The 20,221-nt window shown below is 43.6% G+C and overlaps 1 protein-coding gene across 2 annotated transcripts in view; it reads right to left on the bottom strand.

Moving 5' to 3' along the window:
• acss3 (acyl-CoA synthetase short chain family member 3) overlaps positions 1–17,309 on the bottom strand; it is a 70,236-nt gene extending 52,927 nt beyond the window's left edge. For both annotated transcript variants that reach the window (XM_048548317.2, XM_048548318.2), the window contains exons 1-2: positions 16,823–17,309; positions 6,932–7,076 (exon numbers count right to left, since the gene is read on the bottom strand). In XM_048548317.2, the coding sequence (XP_048404274.1) occupies positions 6,932–7,076; positions 16,823–17,214 (537 nt within the window). In that variant the 5' untranslated portion in view covers positions 17,215–17,309. The remainder of the gene's footprint in view (positions 1–6,931; positions 7,077–16,822) is intronic.
• Positions 17,310–20,221: the final 2,912 nt, after the last annotated feature.

Raw genomic sequence — 20,221 nt, 5'->3', positions numbered from 1 at the left:
CACTCACCACTTTCATTGGGAAGGGAAGTATGAGAATAGGATGCATGTCACACAGCTGTGGATCATAGAAACTGCTGGTGCCTTTATTCAGGTGCATTTTTAATCAAAGTTTCTGAAACAAAAAATGTTGAATAAAGTCTAAATACGTCAGAATTATTTAGGGGGGGTCAGGTACCACTGTGGAATTGTAAAGTATAGACACAAGTGTGTACCAAATAATGTACAAGTTTTGTGGACTGTGCAAGTCAATGCTGCTCTTCTTGCCAATCAAAGCTCTTTTCCAGAGCCCTCACTGAGGGTAGAGGAGGAGGTGGTGACGGGCAGACAGTCAGGGAGGAGGAAATTTGATGGAAGCAAGGGTTAGCAAAAAGGTCAGAAAGTGAAGAAGAGACCAGATTGAAGGTTCTTGTGGGCTAATGAGCAGGAAAGGCTACAAGTGGACGTGTAGGTAATAGCGTGTGTGTCAAGGACCAGCAGAGGCTGCAAGGCAGGAGACAGCAGCAATAGGGCAGGGTAAAGTACAGGAAAGGGGTGACATGACCCACGTGATGACGCTATGGTTTTAAGAGGTGTATTTTGTCCTTTTCTCCCCACCATGAAGAGAAGTTGAGACAGAGGTGTAGGGTGGTTTGTTCCAAACAAAAAGTAAACAGCTTATGTGACCTTGGGTTTTTTTTTTAAAAGTTGAGACAATAGAAGCAGCATGAATGGTTGGGATCAAGTTCCCACAGAACCAGGATTTTAGTTAACTTTCAGCAGCTGTTGGAAGCTGCTATGTCTCTCTCTGCTACAGAAAAACGTCACTTGCTTGCTCTCTCTCTCTCACACACACACACACACACAAACACAGTTTTCTCTTGATGTTCTTTCCTCCTAGACTGGAGGATTACATGTGAGACAATGTGGGCAAATTTACCAAGGGTGTGTTCCTGGGATGCTACCACATTGGAAATGTTGTTGACTTGCAGATAAATAATCAATTACTGTGTTAAGTTTTCCAATGGAGTTAATTCATTCCAATTCTTCTTTCTTTTGTTTGTATTTGAACTACAGTGCAAGAATGAAGTGTGTTTTGCTTCAAGTCTAATAGTTTAAATTGAATGTACCCGGAAGACACCACCTTACATTTGCCTTAAAATAAATGAGAAAAATTTGGGGTCTAGGCTATATTTTTAATACATTTTGAGAAGGTCTGGTCTGGTCCAAAACTAATTTGGGGCTTTTATCAGGATCCAAATTTTGAATTCTAGCTTGGGTTTAGGATTATTGGACTCAAAGACAGTGAGAGCTAAGTGTTGGTGTTCTGTTTTCAGGTGTTGTATTCAGTTGGTTTAAACAGCGTGTGCTTTGTGTAGTAACAAAGTGTGGAGCTGGATGAACACAGCAGGCCAAGCAGCATCTTAGGAGCACAAAAGCTGGTGTTTCGGGCCTAGACCCTTCATCAGAAAAGGGGGATGGGGAGAGGATTCTGAAATAAATAGGGAGAGAAGAGGAGGCGGACTGAAAATGGAAAGAGGAGAAGATAGGTGGAGAGGTAGGGAGGGGATAGGTCAGTCCAGGGATGACGGACAGGTCAAGGGGGCGGGATGAGGTCAGTAGGTAGGAAATGGGGGTGCAGCTTGAGATGGGAGGAGGGGATAGGTGAGAGGAAGAACAGGTTAGGCGGGCGGGGACAAGCTGGGCTGGTTTTGGGATGCATTGGGGGGAGGGGAGATCTTGAAGCTGGTGAAATCCACATTGATACCATTGGGCTGCAGGGTTCCCAAACAGTGTATGAATTGTTGTTCCTGCAACCTACGGGTGGCATCATTATGGCACTGCAGGAGGCCCAGGATGGACATGTCGTCTAAGGAATGGGAGGGGGAGTTGAAGCGGTTTGCGACTGGGAGGGCGCTGACATCCTCATCCGCTTGGCCAAACTCGTCCTCACCCTCAACAACTTCTCTTTCAATTCCTCCCACTTCCTCCAGATGAAGGGGGTGGCCATGGGTACCTGCATGGGCCCAAGCTATGCCTGCCTCTTTGTAGGTTATGTGAAACAGTCCCTCTTTCGCACCAACACTGGCCCAAAACCCCAGCTCTTCCTCTGTTACATTGATGACTGTATCGGCGCTGCCTCATGCTCCCAAGAGGAGCTCGAACAGTTCATCCATTTCACCAACACCTCCCACCCCAACCTCAAGTTCACCTGGGCCATCTCCAACACATCCCTTACCTTCCTGGACCTTTCTGTCTCCATCTCAGGCAACCACCTACAAACCAATGTCCATTTCAAGCCCACCAACTCCCACAGCTACCTGGAATACACCTCCTCCCACCCACCTTCCTGCAAAAATTCCACCCCCATTCCCAATTCCTTCGCCTCCGCCACATCTGCTCCCAGGATGAGGAATTTCACTCCCGCACATCCCAGATATCCTTGTTCTTCAAGGGCCACAACTTACCCCCATCACAGTGATCGAGAACGCCCTCGACTGTGTCTCCTGCATTTCCCGCACCTCGTCCCTCACACCCCAACCTCGCATTAACCACCAAAAGAGAATCCCCCTAGTCCTCACATACCACCCTACCAACCTCCAGATACAACACATCATCCTCCGACACTTCCGCCATCTACAATCCGACCCCACCACTAAAGACATTTTTCCCACCCCACCCTTGTCTGCCTTCTGGAGAGACCACTCGCTCCCTGACTCCCCTGTCCATTCCTCACTCCCCTCCAAATCCACCACACCCAGTACTTTGCCCTGCAACCGCAGGAAGTGCTACACGTGCCCCCACACCTCCTCCCTCACCCCCATCCCAGGCCCCAAGATGACATTCCACATCAAGATGTTCACCTGCACATCCACCAATGTGGTATACTGCATCCACTGTACACGGTGTGGCTTCCTCTACTCTGGGGAAACCAAGCGCAGGCTTGGGACCACTTTGCAGAACACCTCCGCTTGATTCGCAATAAACTGCACCTCCCAGTCGCAAACCATTTCAACTCCCCCTCCCATTCCTTAGACGACATGTCCATCCTGGGCTTCCTGCAGTGCCATAATGATGCCACTCGAAGGTTGCTGGATCAGCAACTCATATTCCGCTTGGGAACCCTGCAGCCCAATGGTATCAATGTGGATTTCACCAGCTTTAAGATCTCCCCTCCCCCCAATGCATCCCAAAACCAGCCCAGCTTGTCCCCGCCCGCCTAACCTGTTCTTCCTCTCACCTGTCCCCTCCTCCCATCTCAAGCTGCACCCCCATTTCCTACCTACTGACCTCATCCCGCCCCCTTGACCTGTCCATCCTCCCCGGACTGACCTATCCCCTCCCTACCTCCCCACCCATACTCTTCTACTCTATCCATCTTCAGTCCACCTCCTCCTCTCTCCCTATTTATTTCAGAATCCTCTCCCCATCCCCCTTTTCTGATGAAGGGTCTAGGCCCGAAACGTCAGCTTTTGTGCTCCTAAGATGCTGCTTGGCCTGCTGTGTTCATCCAGCCCCACATTTTGTTATCTCGGATTCTCCAGCATCTGCAGTTCCCATTATCTCTGTGCTTTGTGTAGTAATGGCTCCTTCAGTCACTAAGAATTTCCTAGGAGTGAAAGAAGTCACTGTAAGTGTTTTAAACAATGTGAGCAAGGCAAAGTTTTTGGAATTGGCAGACAAGCTGGAGTTGGGGTTGCCTCTGTCTGTGCAAAAACAGGAAGTAATTGCAGCAAAATAGCTCAACATTTGTGACTGCCAGAAATTCCATCGGAATCTTTCGCAATTAAATTTTAGCCATTTCCAATGAAACAGCTGGAATCAAAGGCAATGATAAGCATAAAAGAAATGCAGGCAAAAGAGAAAAATCAAAAAGAAAGAATAGCCCTGACAGAAGAAAGAGGAGAGAGAGAGAGAAAAAGAGCATTTCTGAATGTCAGAGATTGGAACTGAAAACTCAGAGTTGACTTTAAATGGCAGACATTGAGGTGGAAGAAAGGAATTGTGATAAGGATAGTGAGGAACAGCAAAAATAGTGAAGAAGAGCAAAACCATTGCGGCCAAAAGCCTGGTGGGGATCTGTTTAAGTATGTCCAATTTTGCCAAAGTTTGTGAGAAAGATGTGAAAGCCTTTTTCATTTCCTTTGAAAAAGTGGCTAAACAAAGGATATGGCCAGTGCCCATGTGGGTATTGTTGATCCCAACAAAGCTGGTAGGTGAAGCTAATAAGGTTTTGGATCATTATCAGAGGAGGTATATGGGAAGTGTGAGGAAGTGAAAAAAATCACTTTAAGTGCTTATGAGCTAGTACCAGAAGCCTACAAACAATACTTCAGGAAACTTAGGAGGGAACCTGGTCAAATGTGCATTGAGTTTGAAAGGATCAAACAAAGTACCATTAACAGGTGGATAAGGAATTAAAATTGGATCAGGGACATGATACTCTTAGAGATACAATTATTTTGAAGGAGTTCAAAAATTCACTTTCTCACATCGTGAGAACTCACGTGGAAAAGTAGAGAGTTAAAACTACGAGATTAGCAGCTGAAATGGTTGATGATTAAGAGTTGGTTCATAAATCAAAGTTTGGCTTCCAACATCAATTTTAATCTGTGACAGTTAGAAATTGGGTTTAAAAAAAATCATTGGGGGTAAAGGAAAAGGAGATCGGATTGAAGTTGGTAAAGCGACTTCACCACAGGTTAAAAAGGAAAAAGAAGTAAAAATGCTGAAGTGTTTTATCAATAATAAAGTTGGCCACATGAAGTCACAGTGTTGGTGGTTTAAAAGAAACATTGGAAGAATGGAGGAGGGGAAAACACAATAAGCCAGTGAGTCTTATTGAAGTGGGAAAGGAAAGCACAATGGAAGCTAAAAAGCTGCAAAATAATACACAATCTGATCGAAGGTTCGTTGAGAAAAAATTGTGCCAGATGTATTTTTAACGAATTTACTTGTGTGGGTCAAGTTTACTCATGCGTGCCAGGAGGAGTGGGCAAAGAAATTAAAATTTTAAGAGATAGGGGAGCAAGTCAATCTTTGATGGCGAGAGATGAGTACTGCCAGAAAAAGCGGTAATATGTGGAATTTATGGTGACGACAGTCATACTCCATTGCATAAGATGAAGTTGGAGAGTCTGATAAAATGTGGTAATTGGTTGTTGGAATAATAGAAACATTCTCAGTTCTGAAAACACAGCTTATACTTGCTAACGATATAGCTGGATCATATGTGGGACTGATGCCTACTGTGGTTGAAAGGTCAGTAGAAGGTCAGACAACTGAGGTGTTACAGGAAGTATATCCTGGGATTTTTCCTGACTGTGAGGCAACAATGTCGCAAAGCCACAGGTGGAAACAGGAGGAGAAATCAAAAAGCAAAGATAATTGAACTTCAACTTCCTTATCAGAAACTATGTTGGATCAAATAATTGGGGGAGAAAGTAAAATGGGTGGAGGACAAAGTGGATTTTTTTAATTCAGGGAAGCTAGTTGAATTAGAAGAAAAACATGAAAAACTAAAGAGGTTACATCAAAAAGGCCTACACAGAAAAATCTGAGTGTATCCCAGATTTGGGCAGCATCGTGGCTCAGTGGTTAGCACTGCTGCCTCACATCACCAGAGAGCTGAGTTCAATTCCCCCTCACGTAACTGTCTGTGTGGAGTTTGCACATTGTCCCCATCTCTGCATGGGTTTCCTCCCACAGTCCAAAGATGTGCAGGTTAGGTGGACTGGCCATGCTAAATTGCCCAGTGTCCAGGGATGTGTAGATTAAGTGGGTTATAGGGGGATGGGGCTGGGTGAGTTGCTCTGAAGGTTGGTGTGGACTTGTTGGGCCGAAGGGCCTGTTTCCACACTGTAGCGATTCTGTGACATAATGTTAAAATCTTTTAGTTTTGATGAGGAAATGGAGAGCACCACATATTCAGCTAGATGAAAAATGGGCGGGAGTGCACCAAATTGTTTAACTAGTGGGTTATAGAAAGGAGCTGTTGTGAGTGGCACATTAATTACTAGTAGGTGGTCATTTATGAGTAAGTAAACCTCAAACCAAAATGCAAAAACGGTTTTTATGGCCTGGGCTACATAGGGATGTTGTCGAATTTTGCCAAACATGTCATCCTTGTCAGGTAATAGGAAAACCTCAGGCAGTGATAAAACCAGCACCCTTAATACCTATTCCCACATTTGAGGACCTTTTAAAGGCAAGGTTTAATGGGCCTTATCAAATTGTGAGGAAATTGAGTGAGGTAAATTATTTGATAAGAATGCCAGATAGAAAGAAATCTCACAGTGTGTGTCAGGTGAATACAGTCAAAAGGATTTTGAAAGTGATGGAAAGTGAAAGAATGATGTGTTACTGGTTACAACACAGTGAAGATCCAAGTTTAAATGATTCTGAATTGGACATTCTTCAAATTAAATTGGACAAAGAGGAAGTTCTCAATAATAGGGATAAATTATCGAGTTACCTTCCAGAGGGAAACTGAAATAACCTGAACGAATTATTACAATCACAAGGAGAGATATGTGGCAAGAAGCTGGGAGGAATATTCAACGCAAGCTCAGCAGAGCATAGAATGATTTCTAGAGACAATGAACAAGCTACCATTGTCATCAATACCCTTTCCAATGAGACAGTGACAGAGGGAGCACAGACAATTAAAGCAATTTAAGGGACTAAATTATCTCCTTCAAAAGTAGCTCATCTCAGCAAGGCCAACACTCCTTCATACCAAGTGATTACATCTATATGGTTTTGTATCCTAACATTCTCTTTCCAAAGCAGTACCAAAGACTAAAAGTAATAAGAGGCAGAAGTGGGCAACCACCTTCTTTAGCGTTGTATTAGTATGAGGTCTGTCTTGGACGAACTTTGGGGTGAATTTCAGAAGACAATGACTATAGCATCAATGTACAATAAATTACACTTAGTAAGAATTCTGTATTACCTGTTCCAGGGCTTCTTTGTAGGTAATCATCTCTTTGGTGTCAGTAACAGGACTGTCATGAATGATGGCAATTTGATCTCCCAATCCATTTTCAACATGGCGATCTAATGCATTATAGCATACATTTAGCTCACCATCAACAAACCTGAAACATACAGCAGAAACACAGGATTTGGTTAAGCTATCTGATAAATGGCATATTATAAATGCTTGGGACATATTAGTTCATGATCTTGCCAGTGAAATGCTACAATAAATGTACGTGTTTTTATACTTAGGGCAACATCTGTCATTGTTTGCGAGGAATGAATGGAAGTTAAAATGGTGACATATACCCTGTGAGACATCTTCTTTACCTCTGACAGCTCCCATTATTCACCTGCTACTGGACACTCTCACCCCATAGTGATCTACATAAAAGACCACTGGACAGTTGTAAGATTGTTTAGGCTTTACTTTATCAAATATCCCAACATAACAAATTTGGACAAGACATACTACCATAACCGCATCCCAAGGTCTGTTGAGCCTCTACCTGCACTTAACTCAGCAAGTCTCTCTGCCTGGCAGTCATGGAGCACCACACACAAGAGGTGCGAATTCCTCCTTACACACTCCAAGATGGCATCTTGAGCCTTGATATATATATGTTGGACATATCTCATATCACTCAACAGATTTGATTATGCTGGCAATTGCGTTTTTAGATTGGAGATCCCTGGTGCAGTGCTGGTCTCCCATGGCAATTAGGCAGCTAGAAAAGCCTGCCAAAGGTGCCACTAAGCTTGTCATTTGACCAAGAAATTTCCTTTATGCTTCACCAATACAGTTGCTTCCTGAAACTGACTGATGTGGCCACTGCCTATTTCAGAGACTGCCAGAGTGGATGACATAAGGAATTTAGTATGGCTTTATTGCATTGAGCATTGCACTGAGATGTGTTACCACTTCCGCTTCAAGCATAAGACTTGATATGTTTATACATATTGAGTATTTTATACTGCGTGTAGGATGACATCTCTTAAAATATGTCTGCATGTGCCAAGAATCTCAGTGTTATACTGAACTGCTGTCATCTCATCTTGTGCATGGGGACAGTATGTAAGTGACTGAGGAAATAATAATCAAATTTATAGGACACTAACTGTGAGCTTGGGAGGAGGCTTACAACTTTAACCCCCTTATAATGTCCAAAAACTCCACTGCCCTCTTCTCACAAGGACTCGTAGGTTACAGCTTTGTATTCACTTTTCTGAATTTCAATTACTTTGTGCAGTATTCTCCTTCAAGCAAACAGGAAAACGAGATAAGTTGGAAAAAGAGAGAGGGAGGAGTGCCATCTTAATGACCAGGCTGACAGCCAATATCTGGGAATTTCTAAACATGAACCATTCAGAGATATTCTGCGATGGCACCGTAACTTGCACCAGCTGCTGATTTACTGGGCCAGTGAATCAAAACATTGCTATAGAAAGATGACACATTAAAAAGAAATGAACTGCAATAACACACCTTTGACATGAAAAATAGTTCCAAGAATCTCCACGGAAGGTCAAGGAACTAATGGTGCTGTGTTAAAGTGGAAAAGAAAAGATAGAGGCCAAAGGTTTGGTCAATGGAGTAGATTCTAAGGGCAGTCCCATACACAGAGCAGGACGTGCAGAAACAGTCGGGTTTACAGCCTGAATTCCAATGCATAAGGCTTAGAGAGCTAAAAACAGAGCCACCATTGATGAATGAACGAACAAATGATTTTATTGCCAATTAACAGTGATATAAAAATTACAGTGAAGGGTGTTGGTGCTGGCCTACTGGATGCCGTGAACCAGCTCATGACCCCATTGGCCAAAGGCCACAGATTATACGAGGAAGGTCAATTGGGGAGGGCTGAAGATAAAGACACACATCTGGAAGCCAGCCACTCAGTGGGGACTTACAGCAAAGACTCAATCTGGCCCAGTAGCAAAGCTCCAACCACTTGCAGGGGTTGGGGGGAGAAGTGAGCAAGCAACAACAAGAGATCTGCCCTGACCCCTGAGAAACCCCCACTTTTGTAGAAGACAGCCAGCCCGATGTCAGAGAAGAAAGATTCCAATGGACCCCCAACTCAAACACATGGATCACTGCAGGTAATATCCTGTCTTAAACTGGGTAGTGAATAAATATTGTGGGAATTTGGGAAATTCTAACACTGTTTTTAATAAGGAATATTTTGTTAATAAAATTGAGTTGAACCACAAACCGAATTCTGTGTCCCTTTGGCTGCCTCATTGACAAGAACACTTGGGTAAAGTGTTTTAATACAAACTGGTCGAAGGGGCTGAAGTACGGACAACATTGACATTCCCAGGTGAGCTTCACTTCTAAGTGTTTGTATAATTTCCGACGTTGAACCCCCACCAACCTTGACCTCTCGGACATTCAGCCTGACCGCGCAATAAGAGGGCAGCTGTCACGTGACAAGTGGGTGAAAGAGGGTGTAGGTGTCTGACCAGTAAGTGGGCAATACACCAAGTGCTTGTAACATGAAGAGGACAAACAGCCAGAGTTAGTTTTGGGTCGGGACTCACAGGAAAGGAAGGTCAGCAACCTACAGAAAATCAGAGACAAGGAACCCAAATACAAGGTCAGAGGACCCATGAGGTAACAGAAAGTCAGATATTGAGGTCTGAAACCCACAAGGATACAGAGAATCCGGAGCAAGGTCAGGGACCCATAAGTCAAGAGACAATGAAAAGGGTCAGAGACCCAGAGTCGCAGAAAGTGAAATGTAGGGGCCTTGGAGACTGGAGAAAAGGAGAGGGAGCAGTAAGTTGAAAGGAAAAAAAAAGGAGATAGATGCAATGCCAGAGTGAGAGCAGGTAATAAGAAATTACCTATAAGCAGCAGCCCAGGTGAGTCAACCATTGCTGTGAGCAGATATTGAATCCAGAACCCATGGGACAGAAATGCTGGGAGGCAGCGCAGAAAGCTGAAAGGAAGCAAAGTTTAAGCCTCAGCAAGCCCATAATGACAGCAGCTAAAAGGTAGGGAACGGCAGAAGGTGAAGCTAAGTAAGGGACTGGAGGAAGTGAAGCAGGATATGGAGAAAGTAAGGGTCAAAGCAGATGCAGTGGTACGCTTGGTACAGTTTCAGATACACTGAGATAGAGCGCATCAGGAGGCACCACACAGGGCCACTGAACGAGACTCAGCCCAAAAAGCTGTGGACAAGCCAACCAAGAAATGCAAAAACCTACAACTTGTGCTCAGAGTCCTGCACCGGACAGGCAAAAAAAAAGAGCCCACATCGCAGATCATTTGAAATGCCAGCTTGAGACTGAAAGTTAAAGTTCCAACTTTCAGCGCAAAAAGCAATGACATGGACATTTGAGACAACAGAATCAGATGGTATTCGCAACGATGGGATACACTGGAAGAAAATGGAAAAACAAACCAGTGTATATGCCGACAGCAGCAAAAATGGGGGGCCCAACTGCCCTTTCCGGGGGGAGGAGATCCTTTGGCAGCCCAAGGATCTTACCTTGCCCTAATGAACTCACTGACCACAACCCATCAGTTCAGTCAGAACAATAATTCAATTACTTATACAATGCCATTTATGGTGGCACAATTGGTGGAGATAGGGAAAAGATCCCTACATTTGAGCCCACAGCTGACCCTAATATGGCAAAGAGTTCTCCACAGGCTCAACGACATTGAGGAGATAAAATCTCTGTTAAGATGTCGGAACCCTAAGATTTATTCTGCCTTACCCAGTCCTCAGAATGTGGGAATGAAGGGAGCACAGGCCACGAAAGCGGCAATCCTAGATGCTACAGGATACAATAGGGGGCACCCCATTTGGGGATCAAATAATTGTCAGCATGACAAGAGAGAGCACCACCCAACTGCACTTGCCAGGCATCTGTGGACACAGCTCATAGGAGCCTCTGGTAATCTAGATGAGACCGCATTGACACCACAAAATGGAGTAAATTGGACCTGAATGCTCATCTCCCATGGCAATTAGACAGCGAGAAAAGCCTGCAAAATTTTTGATCTTGCAAAATACATTCACACAGAAGACTGGGTGGTAAAGGTGGTTAGTGTGGGATTGGGAGAAAGAGATTCATGAATAAGAGCACCCCAAATCAGACAAGGGAAAAATGCACTCAGTAAATCCCAAAATCCCAGTCCCATGTGAAGGAACAAATTGGGCGACCAAAACAAGACAGCTTATCGGAGCCATCCACCTCCATATATCATCCCACAGAGAGAAACAGGGATAAGCAGCAGGGTACTCAGGCAGTTAGCACCATCACAACAGCCAGGCTCAAGACCTCAGTCCATGCTGCTGGAAGGACCAGAGAGACATGCATTTCATTTGGTGGGAGAGATCACAGCCAGAGTTAGTGGAGGAAATCCCATGTCAAACTCTTTGTAGCGCTGGTGGATGCACATGCCAAAGCACAACAGAGCCACGCCTCTCCTCAGTAGGTGCTATTGTCTGATTTTCACAAGTAATGAAACACCACTGAAGGTGAGGGGATGCTGTAGGGTTTGGAAAAACATTGTTGGGCTGTGACATTAACAAGTCAGATTCTTAATAGCAGAACAGATTTAAATCAGACTGTAGTGGGGATGCAGAAAATGTACAATTAAACATTTGTTCAAGAGTATCAAAATTTCAGTCACGTGACAAGACCATTAAGGATGGCATTTTAGGTGAGGGGTCAACTTTTCGGTGCCCTCATCAAAAACGCAAAGGTCAGGGGTAGCTAATGCATGGTCTCACCATCACCACAAACAAGTTGTGTTTCATGCCACACAGTATCCTGACTTATATCAATACCACTATTCATTCTCTAGCACTGAGTCAGATTTCTGGAACTCCCTTCCTAACAGCACCATGGGTATGCCTACAATAGTAGGACAATAAGAGCAGCTCACTACCATTTTTGTCAATAATACTGAGATATAAACAATAAACGCTGGTACCCAGACATCGACACACAAATCTTATGAAAGAATTTTTGCTTTTAAAATGTCCTTGTTAGTGAAAGTATGGATGCCCAGAAGGCTGTGAGCCAATGGCCAGTTCACCTTACAGAAGGTATTCAGTTTATGGCCTATCATCCATATAATGAATGTTAACAAGCATCACAAACATCACAATGAGTATATGTTGATGGAATTAATACACACCTCAAATGTAGGGAGATGCACTTAAGACATGTTGGACCAGCCACGGTACTACTGAATGATGAAGGCGGCTCAAAGGGCTTCTCCTTTTACTAGTCTTTACGGTCTTCTAGAGGTATATTCACGACAGCAAAGGTGAAAAGTTTTCAACCTTTTTTCCCACTATCTAACATATGTTCTATTTGTCTCACCACCGTCAGAGCACGCTGAGGATGTAGGCTTAATAGACTCAGTTTGGTGTTATCTGTCTCATTCCTGTTGTTCCACACTCTCTCTCACAGCTTGGTCACAGAAGCTGCAAAAGTCGCAACTGTTATATTGATTTTAGCATCAAGTGACAGACTGCTGGCAGATGTGGAGTCTTGATGTGTGACTCTAACTACTAGCTCCAGCATCACCTGCCAATGCTGATAGATGGTAATAAAGCAACATATATCAACGTCGTCTTCCTGAAACCAAACTCCTTCTGGGCAATGGGAGAGTCTGTATATTTCTTACTGAGAGATATTTTGGTAGGAAATGCTAGTGTGAATCATCAGCATAGACCAACTCTCTGATGAGGACTTGGCTCACCTTTGCATTGGATCTCAGATGAGCAAGGCTGAACAGTTTTCTGTCAGTTCTGGTACATTAGACAGATGACAGCGATAAAGCAAAGAGTGTCCCGAAGAGTGACAGGGCCAGAACACAAACTTGAATTCTGATGTTGCCCGTTTTTTTCTAAACATACCCATCATGTTGTCACTGAAAAAAAAATCACAATGACCAGCTTGAGCAAACCCTCCCCCTGCTCATGTCAGAGTCCTACAGCACAGACAGGCCCTTTGACCCAAACTGATCCATGCTGAGCAAACCATCCATCCATGCTAAGCCAATTTCCTTGCACTTGGCCCATATCCTTCTGAACCCTTCCTATCCTTGTATTTGTCCAAATGCCTTTTAAATCTTGTTAACGTACCCACCTCAACCACTTCCACTGGCAGCTCTTTCAATACATGCAGAGCGCTGAGCAGCTGTCACCTGTCAATCCCATCTAAATCATTTTGACCTTTCAGCTTGAATCTCAGAGTGAGCACCTTCTTTCTTTTGTACGGCTGAAGCAATGGAATCCATCCTATTGTATAAGACTCTAGGATCCTCGCACCCTCAGCGTAAAAATGTTGCCCCTCAGTTTCCCATGTTTTCTTTCCCATCTTACACCCAAGTCCTCGATTCTCCAACCCTGGGAAAAAGATTGAGTGCATTCACCCTATCCGTGCCTCTCATGATGTTATATATTTTTCTAAGACACCCCTTCAGCCTCCTACACTCTAAAAGAAAAACATCCCAGCTTGTCCAACCTCTCCCTATAACTCTCAATCCCTTGAGTCCTGGCAATATTCTTGTAAATTTCTTCTGCACTCTTTCCAATTTAATAGCATCCTTCATATAGTAAGTGACCAGAACTGAACACAATGCTAAACACAACTGGATCAAGGGACTGTTGGTTTTAATCTCTATAGACAGCATCACATTTCTATTGTGAATGATAAAGCTTCTGGGGTTTGCATGCCATATTAGGGAGTGATCAATATAAAAGTCAGTCTTGCAGTAGTTCATCAAGAATATTGTTCAGAGTCATATCAGTTGAAGATCAGATTTAGCTATCACTGATGCCCTGATCATGAGCTTCTGCAGGGCACTGTGTGGTTTAGGTTGTTCTGAAAGGAGACGTTAGCTTCATAAAGCTCATGGCAGCAGAAAAGATCCTGTAGGCTATGTCCATTTTCATGTATCTTTTCCAAGCCATGACGTCTGAGGTAGAATGGCCATGATTCATGGTCCGCACCTATTGTTGTCTTGAAATCCCCTGTCGGTGAAGATGTTCTGACTTTAGGATTCTGTTCATAGCATTACTCATGTCGGAACTGATTTTTGCCTGTGTCATGCAGCAAAATATTGGTGCATAGCTACTTATGTAGTTAACAGACCCTGTTTGAAAAAGGCAACTGGAGGAAACACATTCTGAACCATTGTGGGGGATTCAATCATTAATAGAAAGTTAAATAATAGAAAGTTCCTGACAGCAAAAGCTGCATTATCTTCACAGTCTTCCTCGGAAATCCGTCAGATGAATGAATAATGTTTTTACTTTCAATGGTCCCTTCTTGGAGACCCTAGTTTCTCATAAGGAAGCTATGTCTCTGTTCAGTCTACAAATTCCACGATGATCATAGCTGTTCTGTGTGCAGTACAGAGCAGCTGTCACCTGTCAATCTCATCGTCTTGACCTTTCAGCTTGAATCGCAGACTGAGCACCTTCTATCTTTTGTACGTCTGAAGCAATGGAATCCATCCTTTTGTATAAGACTCTCGGCTCCTGGCACCCACTGAAGCAGATGAACTATGGAGGGTCAGCGCCTGACCCTCGTCATGGTTGACTAGTGAGACATGATAGTCCCTCTCATGGTCAGAAACAGCCCATGGTACCTGGATCTGTTGTCTTCTGTGCTATGCTAATACTGTGCAGCAAGAGTGGACTACATTCTCAAGCATGGTCAAATCTCTGAAGACACTAGGTTACTCAAACATCAAGTTCCCATCTCAACCTCACCAGTTAAGTCCAAAGAAATGCATATCATTATATTTGGCCCAGGATGTGCTGGAAAGATAACTTATTTTGACATCGGTTCATCTTTGGTTCTATTGTAGATTTTTTTTGTCAGACTGTCCTCTCTTAACCTTCAACTTGTTCAGCTGTCCACATGACAGTAGGTCTATTTCATACAATCATAGAATCGCATAGTGCTGAAGGGCACTTTGGCCCATTGCGTCTGTACTGCCAAAAATACACTAAATCTACACTGGTCTCACTTTTCAATTCTAGACCCATAGCCCTGAATATTATGACAAAATGTTGGGGTATGGCTGAGTGCTATGACAAAATCTGTCATAACATATTTGGCCATTCATGAACCAAACTCCATAAGTGCCAGTGCATGCTCACATGACAAAGGGCTTCTGCATTTGGAGGCCAAACCTTCTCTGAATTTCTGAGGTTTTTGTCAATCGGACATGTGTCACCAAAAGGGAGCACAGCTGAGCAGTCGCTAATGAAGAAGCTGTATTCTAACAGGGAAACATGTACACAATTGGCTCCTTTTTTTTCTACTGCTGTGAGCCAGTGGTGCAGGGTGAAAATAAGCCAACTAGAACTCTGAAGGAAACAAAATGGCAATTTTCTTCATCCACACATGACACATCACATAAACCTGCTGGACAGAGTATCTGATTATACAATGGGCAGACAGGGTGCAACTGTGCATTCTGAATTGGACATAATTATAGTGAGGAGACCAACAGGTGGGGTAAGAAGGTGGTCACACCCGTCAGGAAACTCAAATTCAACTAATGCAGCTTTATTGTCAAATTCAACAATAAAATCTTTAAAACATGATGGTATCTGCTTCCCAGCAACCAGATTGATGAGCTCATGGTCAAGCAAGTAAGCCTCCACTTCTGAAGGCACTGCTGATTGAAGTCGGGTCTGGAAAGTGTACATATCTGTAAGAAAATCCACACTAAACTTACACAGTTATCTACAAACAAACAAAGAATCTATAACTAATCCAATGATGCAGATTTTGCACTCAGGAGTGAAGAAGGGTTGACAGTGAAGGCAGCTGCCCACAAAGTTGTTGGTTCTCCCCTTGTTTGAGGGTAGGTAGCACCAAGTTAACAGAAATGATGCTGCTCAATTTTAGTCACATATGGTGCCTACATTCAGCAAACATTTCATAATTTTCAAATGTAAATTATGAGGATTGGGTCAAGTTAGAAGCTAAAGTATCAACATAAAGCATTAGGTTTATTTTATTGTCGTAAGAAAATCTGACATCACAAAATATAAAATTAGCTTTTTAAGATCAAGGGGAGTGTTCAACTGTAATTATGAAGCTCTAATTAAACACATACACCTCATTCAACGAGGTACAATGTTTTCAAGGCCTTTTTACAGGGAAAATAATAGCATATAAGTGGAAACTGTCATAATTCAACTGATTTCCATTGAGTGAAGAACTGGGAATGCTTAACAGCCCATTCTCTGAAAAAGCGTAGAACCAGCGTCAGCCACTTTGAATGTTCAGCTTTATTATTCAACACTTGTACAGATTTCAGCTGTATATGGATATGGTGCCGGTCAACACGAACAGTTTTTCGGTATTTATCTCAACAAAATGTGAGCCAATGAACTTTCAACGTTCAACGTGCTCATGGTTTAGTTTCTGAGACAAGAATGTGTAACTGGCAAACAAATTAGTCAGGTCAACTACCGTTACAGGAATGAAACAAAAAGCTAGAAGATTTGTTTGGGTATGGAATGTTCTGCCTGAAGTATTGGAGAATGGATAATCACCAGGTTTAAAAAGTGAGGTATGCACTTAGTAAAATAAATAAAAATGCAGAGGAATGTGGGTAAAGGCGTTGTGAAACAAACTATTAACAGATCTTGCATTTCTAAGTATGCAAATTTCGGTGTCAAAGATATATAAACATGAAATTGGTCACCTGTCTGAGTCCCCCTTATCCTTTCCGAATCATTCCTAGGGGAAATAAAATCCATCAAACCTACCGAATTTCATGGGTTCACTCCAATTTGTCACGTGATCTGAAAGTATTATCCTGAACCAAGCTGTGGGTGAAGTACAGGATAGAAACTTAACCTACCAGCGCACAAAAGGTGGATTTGAAAAATCCAGTGTCTTTTGCCATGGTTTGAACCACGAGATCTCTTGGGCACATTCGCTCCAAAACTCTTCTGGCTCCTCGACAGATTTGCGAAACGCACTTTCATAACTTGCCCGGAAATCGCCGGTGCAAGCGGCGGAACGGTAAAATGCTCGCCGGATCTGAGCGTTTTGCAAAAGTTGCTGAGGTGCCTGTGAGTAAACCACCGCTGTCCTGAAGTCCAGTCTCAGCCTCTCCACGTTTCCTCCCCGGGGACTCTGGCCATGTTTGCAAACTGCACTACCAAACCGGGCAACAGGGGCCAGGTCCGCTGCATCTCTCCACGGCCTCGCCAAACGCAACCCGTTCACTTTCAGTGCATTCAATCGCATTTTCTCCCAATTTTACCCTCATGAGGAGCTTCCCCCTGAGTTCAGGCTTGCAAAGGGCTGCCGTCACTTTTACGAGTTTGCGTGAATAAACGCCTCCAGCGGCAACAGAGGGAAGCGAACGTCACAGTGATCCCCAGCGAGTTCTGTTCAAAACAACACTGTGGGGAACACAGCATGCCAGGCAGCATGGCAGAAGCAGGAAAGTTGACATTTAGGATCGAGACCCTTGTTTCGTTAAGTTCTGAGGCTGATGCTGCCTGTCCTGCTGTGTTATCTCTGACTCCAACATCTGCAGTTGTTGTTGTCTCCGAGTTTTGTTAAACTTTCTCAGGTTGGAGCTAAAAATGAAAGCACACGGGTGCTACGCCAAACATATTTACCAACCTTCACTACCTCGAGTAGAACATAGAACATACATAGAACAGAGAACATGACAGCACAGTACAGGCCCTTCGGCCCTCAATGTTGTGCCGACCTGTCATACCAATCTCAAGCCCATCTAACCTACACTATTCCATGTACGTCCATATGCTTGTCCAATGATGACTTAAATGTACTTAAAGTTGGCGAATCTACTACCGTTGCACGCAAAGCATTCCATGCCCTTACTACTCTGAGTAAAGAAACTACCTCTGACATCTGTCCTATATCTTTCACCCCTCAATTTAAAGCTATGCCCCCTCGTGCTCGCCGTCACCATCCTAGGAAAAAGGCTCTCCCTATCCACCCTATCTAACCCTCTGAATATTTTATATGTCTCAATTAAGTCACCTCTCAACCTTCTTCTCTCTCACGAAAACAGCCTCAAGTCCCTCAGCCTTTCCTCGTAAGACCTTCCCTCCATACCAGGCAACATCCGAGTAAATCTCCTCTGCACCCTTTCCAAAGCTTCCACATCCTTCTTATAATGTGGTGACCAGAACTGTACGCAATACTCCATGTGCAGCCGCACCAGAGTTTTGTACAGCTGCAGCGTGACCTCTTGGTTCCAGAACTCAATCCCTCTATTAATAAAAGCTAAATCATGCTTATGCCTTCTTAACAGCCCTGTCAACCTGGGTGGAAACTTTCAAGGATCTGTGTACACCGACACCGAGATCTCTCTGCTCATCTACACTACCAAGAATATTACCATTAGTCTAGTACTTTGCATTCTGGTTACTCCTACCAAAGTGCATCACCTCACACTTGTCTGCATTAAACGCCATTTGTCACCTCTCAGCCCAGCTCTGCAGCTTATCTATGTCTCTCTGCAACCTACAGCATCCTTCATCACTATCCACAACTCCACCGACCTTAGTGTCATCTGCAAATTTACTAACTCATCCTTCTACACCCTCATCCAGGTCATTTATAAAAATGACAAACAGCAGTGGACCCAACACCGACCCTTGCGGTACACCACTAGTAACATATTAAACAATTTTAAATACAGTCTACCCTTGGTCACGGGGAGCATTGGAACTGAACCTGCGAGCAAAGTGTGTAAGTGGCGAGCTGTGGCTATATCCGAAACTAAAAGGTTTAGTTCCCCTAAGTCGTATCGTAGTCCAAATCTCATGAGGAACGAATGAAAAGGAGAGATTTTGAAAGCTTTGAGCCCGATATTGATGTTACTTATAACTTCAGAATGAGGTGGAATGGGAGACTATTGATCAGCTCAGCAGGTCTGGCAACATATGTGAAGGAAAAAGAACTAGGTGATCGCTTCGCGCAGCATCTACGTTCTGCTCTCAAAAAAAACCCCCTGAACTACCTGTTGCCACTTCAACACACCACGCCCTTCCCTGGCCAACATCTCTGCCTCTGGCTTGCTGCAGTGCTCTAAAGAAGCTCATGGCAAGCTGGAAGAACATCACGTCATTTTCCGCCTAGGGACCCCGCAGCCCTCCGGACTCAAAATTGGATTCAATAAATTTAAAGCCTAAACTCTCCCATGACCCAGCCCCCCACCCCACACACCGGCCCTTGTTACCACATGACCTGCCATTACAAACCCCCTGTTGTTAGTCACTATCAGTCCCCATTAACACCTACTAACTCTCCTCGCCCGATCATTATGAACTCTTTGTCTGTCTGACTGCTCTTCTCTCTCTTTAGGTTCTATTTTAACGTTTACTTCTGCCCCATCCCCCTCCCATTTTTTTCTGCATATAAACTGACATTTTCCCAGCCACCATCAGTTCTGAGGAAGGGTCACCAGACCTGAAATGTTAATTGTGTTTTTTCCTCCACAGCTGCTGCCAGACCTGCTGAACTTTTCCAGCAACTTTGTTTTTCTTCTTGATTTAAAGCATCCATAGTTCTTTCAGATTTTATACACTATCAGTATGTGACTGCAGTGATACATCTACATGAGAGTGTGAAAGATGATCTTATCAGAAATAGGACTGTGCTGTACACACACATGCTGCCATAAAGACACATCTGCTGAGTTGAGACACTTGCTGGCCAGAAAGCTATCAACATATTCAGGAATTCCGAAATTCTCCACCATCACTGCAGTGTATTAAATGGGACACCTGACATGTATTTGCTTTATACTGGGTTAATTCATGCAGAGTGAGAACACTCAGTTAGGGGGAAAAGGGAGAAATATTTGCAGTAAAGCCAGCAGAAAGACCGAGGCCAGAAGACAGGATATACATATTGCAGAGGACAATACAAAAAAGAAAAGGAAGCATGTTTGACTTGGAAACATAGTATTCAAATTGCAAGAAGATGAATTACTTTGTACCCAAGTGCTTATCTAGAAAGAATCTGAGCAATTCTAGAAAGATAAAAGTAAAGTCCTGCAGATGCTGAAGATCCCGATATGAAAGCAAAATCCTGGAGAAACTCAAGGTCTAGCAGCATCTGTGAAAAGAGATAGAGTTAATGGTTTCATTTCAACGTAATTGAAAGGGGCTGGAATTTTTTTTTCAAGCTTTTGACAAAAGAGGAGGAGAAGCCAATGGAACAGTTGACGATGGTGCCCAGAGAAAAGTGCAAAGGGAGTGCTGATGGT

The sequence above is a fragment of the Stegostoma tigrinum genome, chromosome 18 (genome assembly GCF_030684315.1).
Source record: "Stegostoma tigrinum isolate sSteTig4 chromosome 18, sSteTig4.hap1, whole genome shotgun sequence".
Lineage (NCBI taxonomy): Eukaryota > Metazoa > Chordata > Chondrichthyes > Orectolobiformes > Stegostomatidae > Stegostoma > Stegostoma tigrinum.
This window is presented reverse-complemented; position numbering and strand designations above follow the sequence as displayed.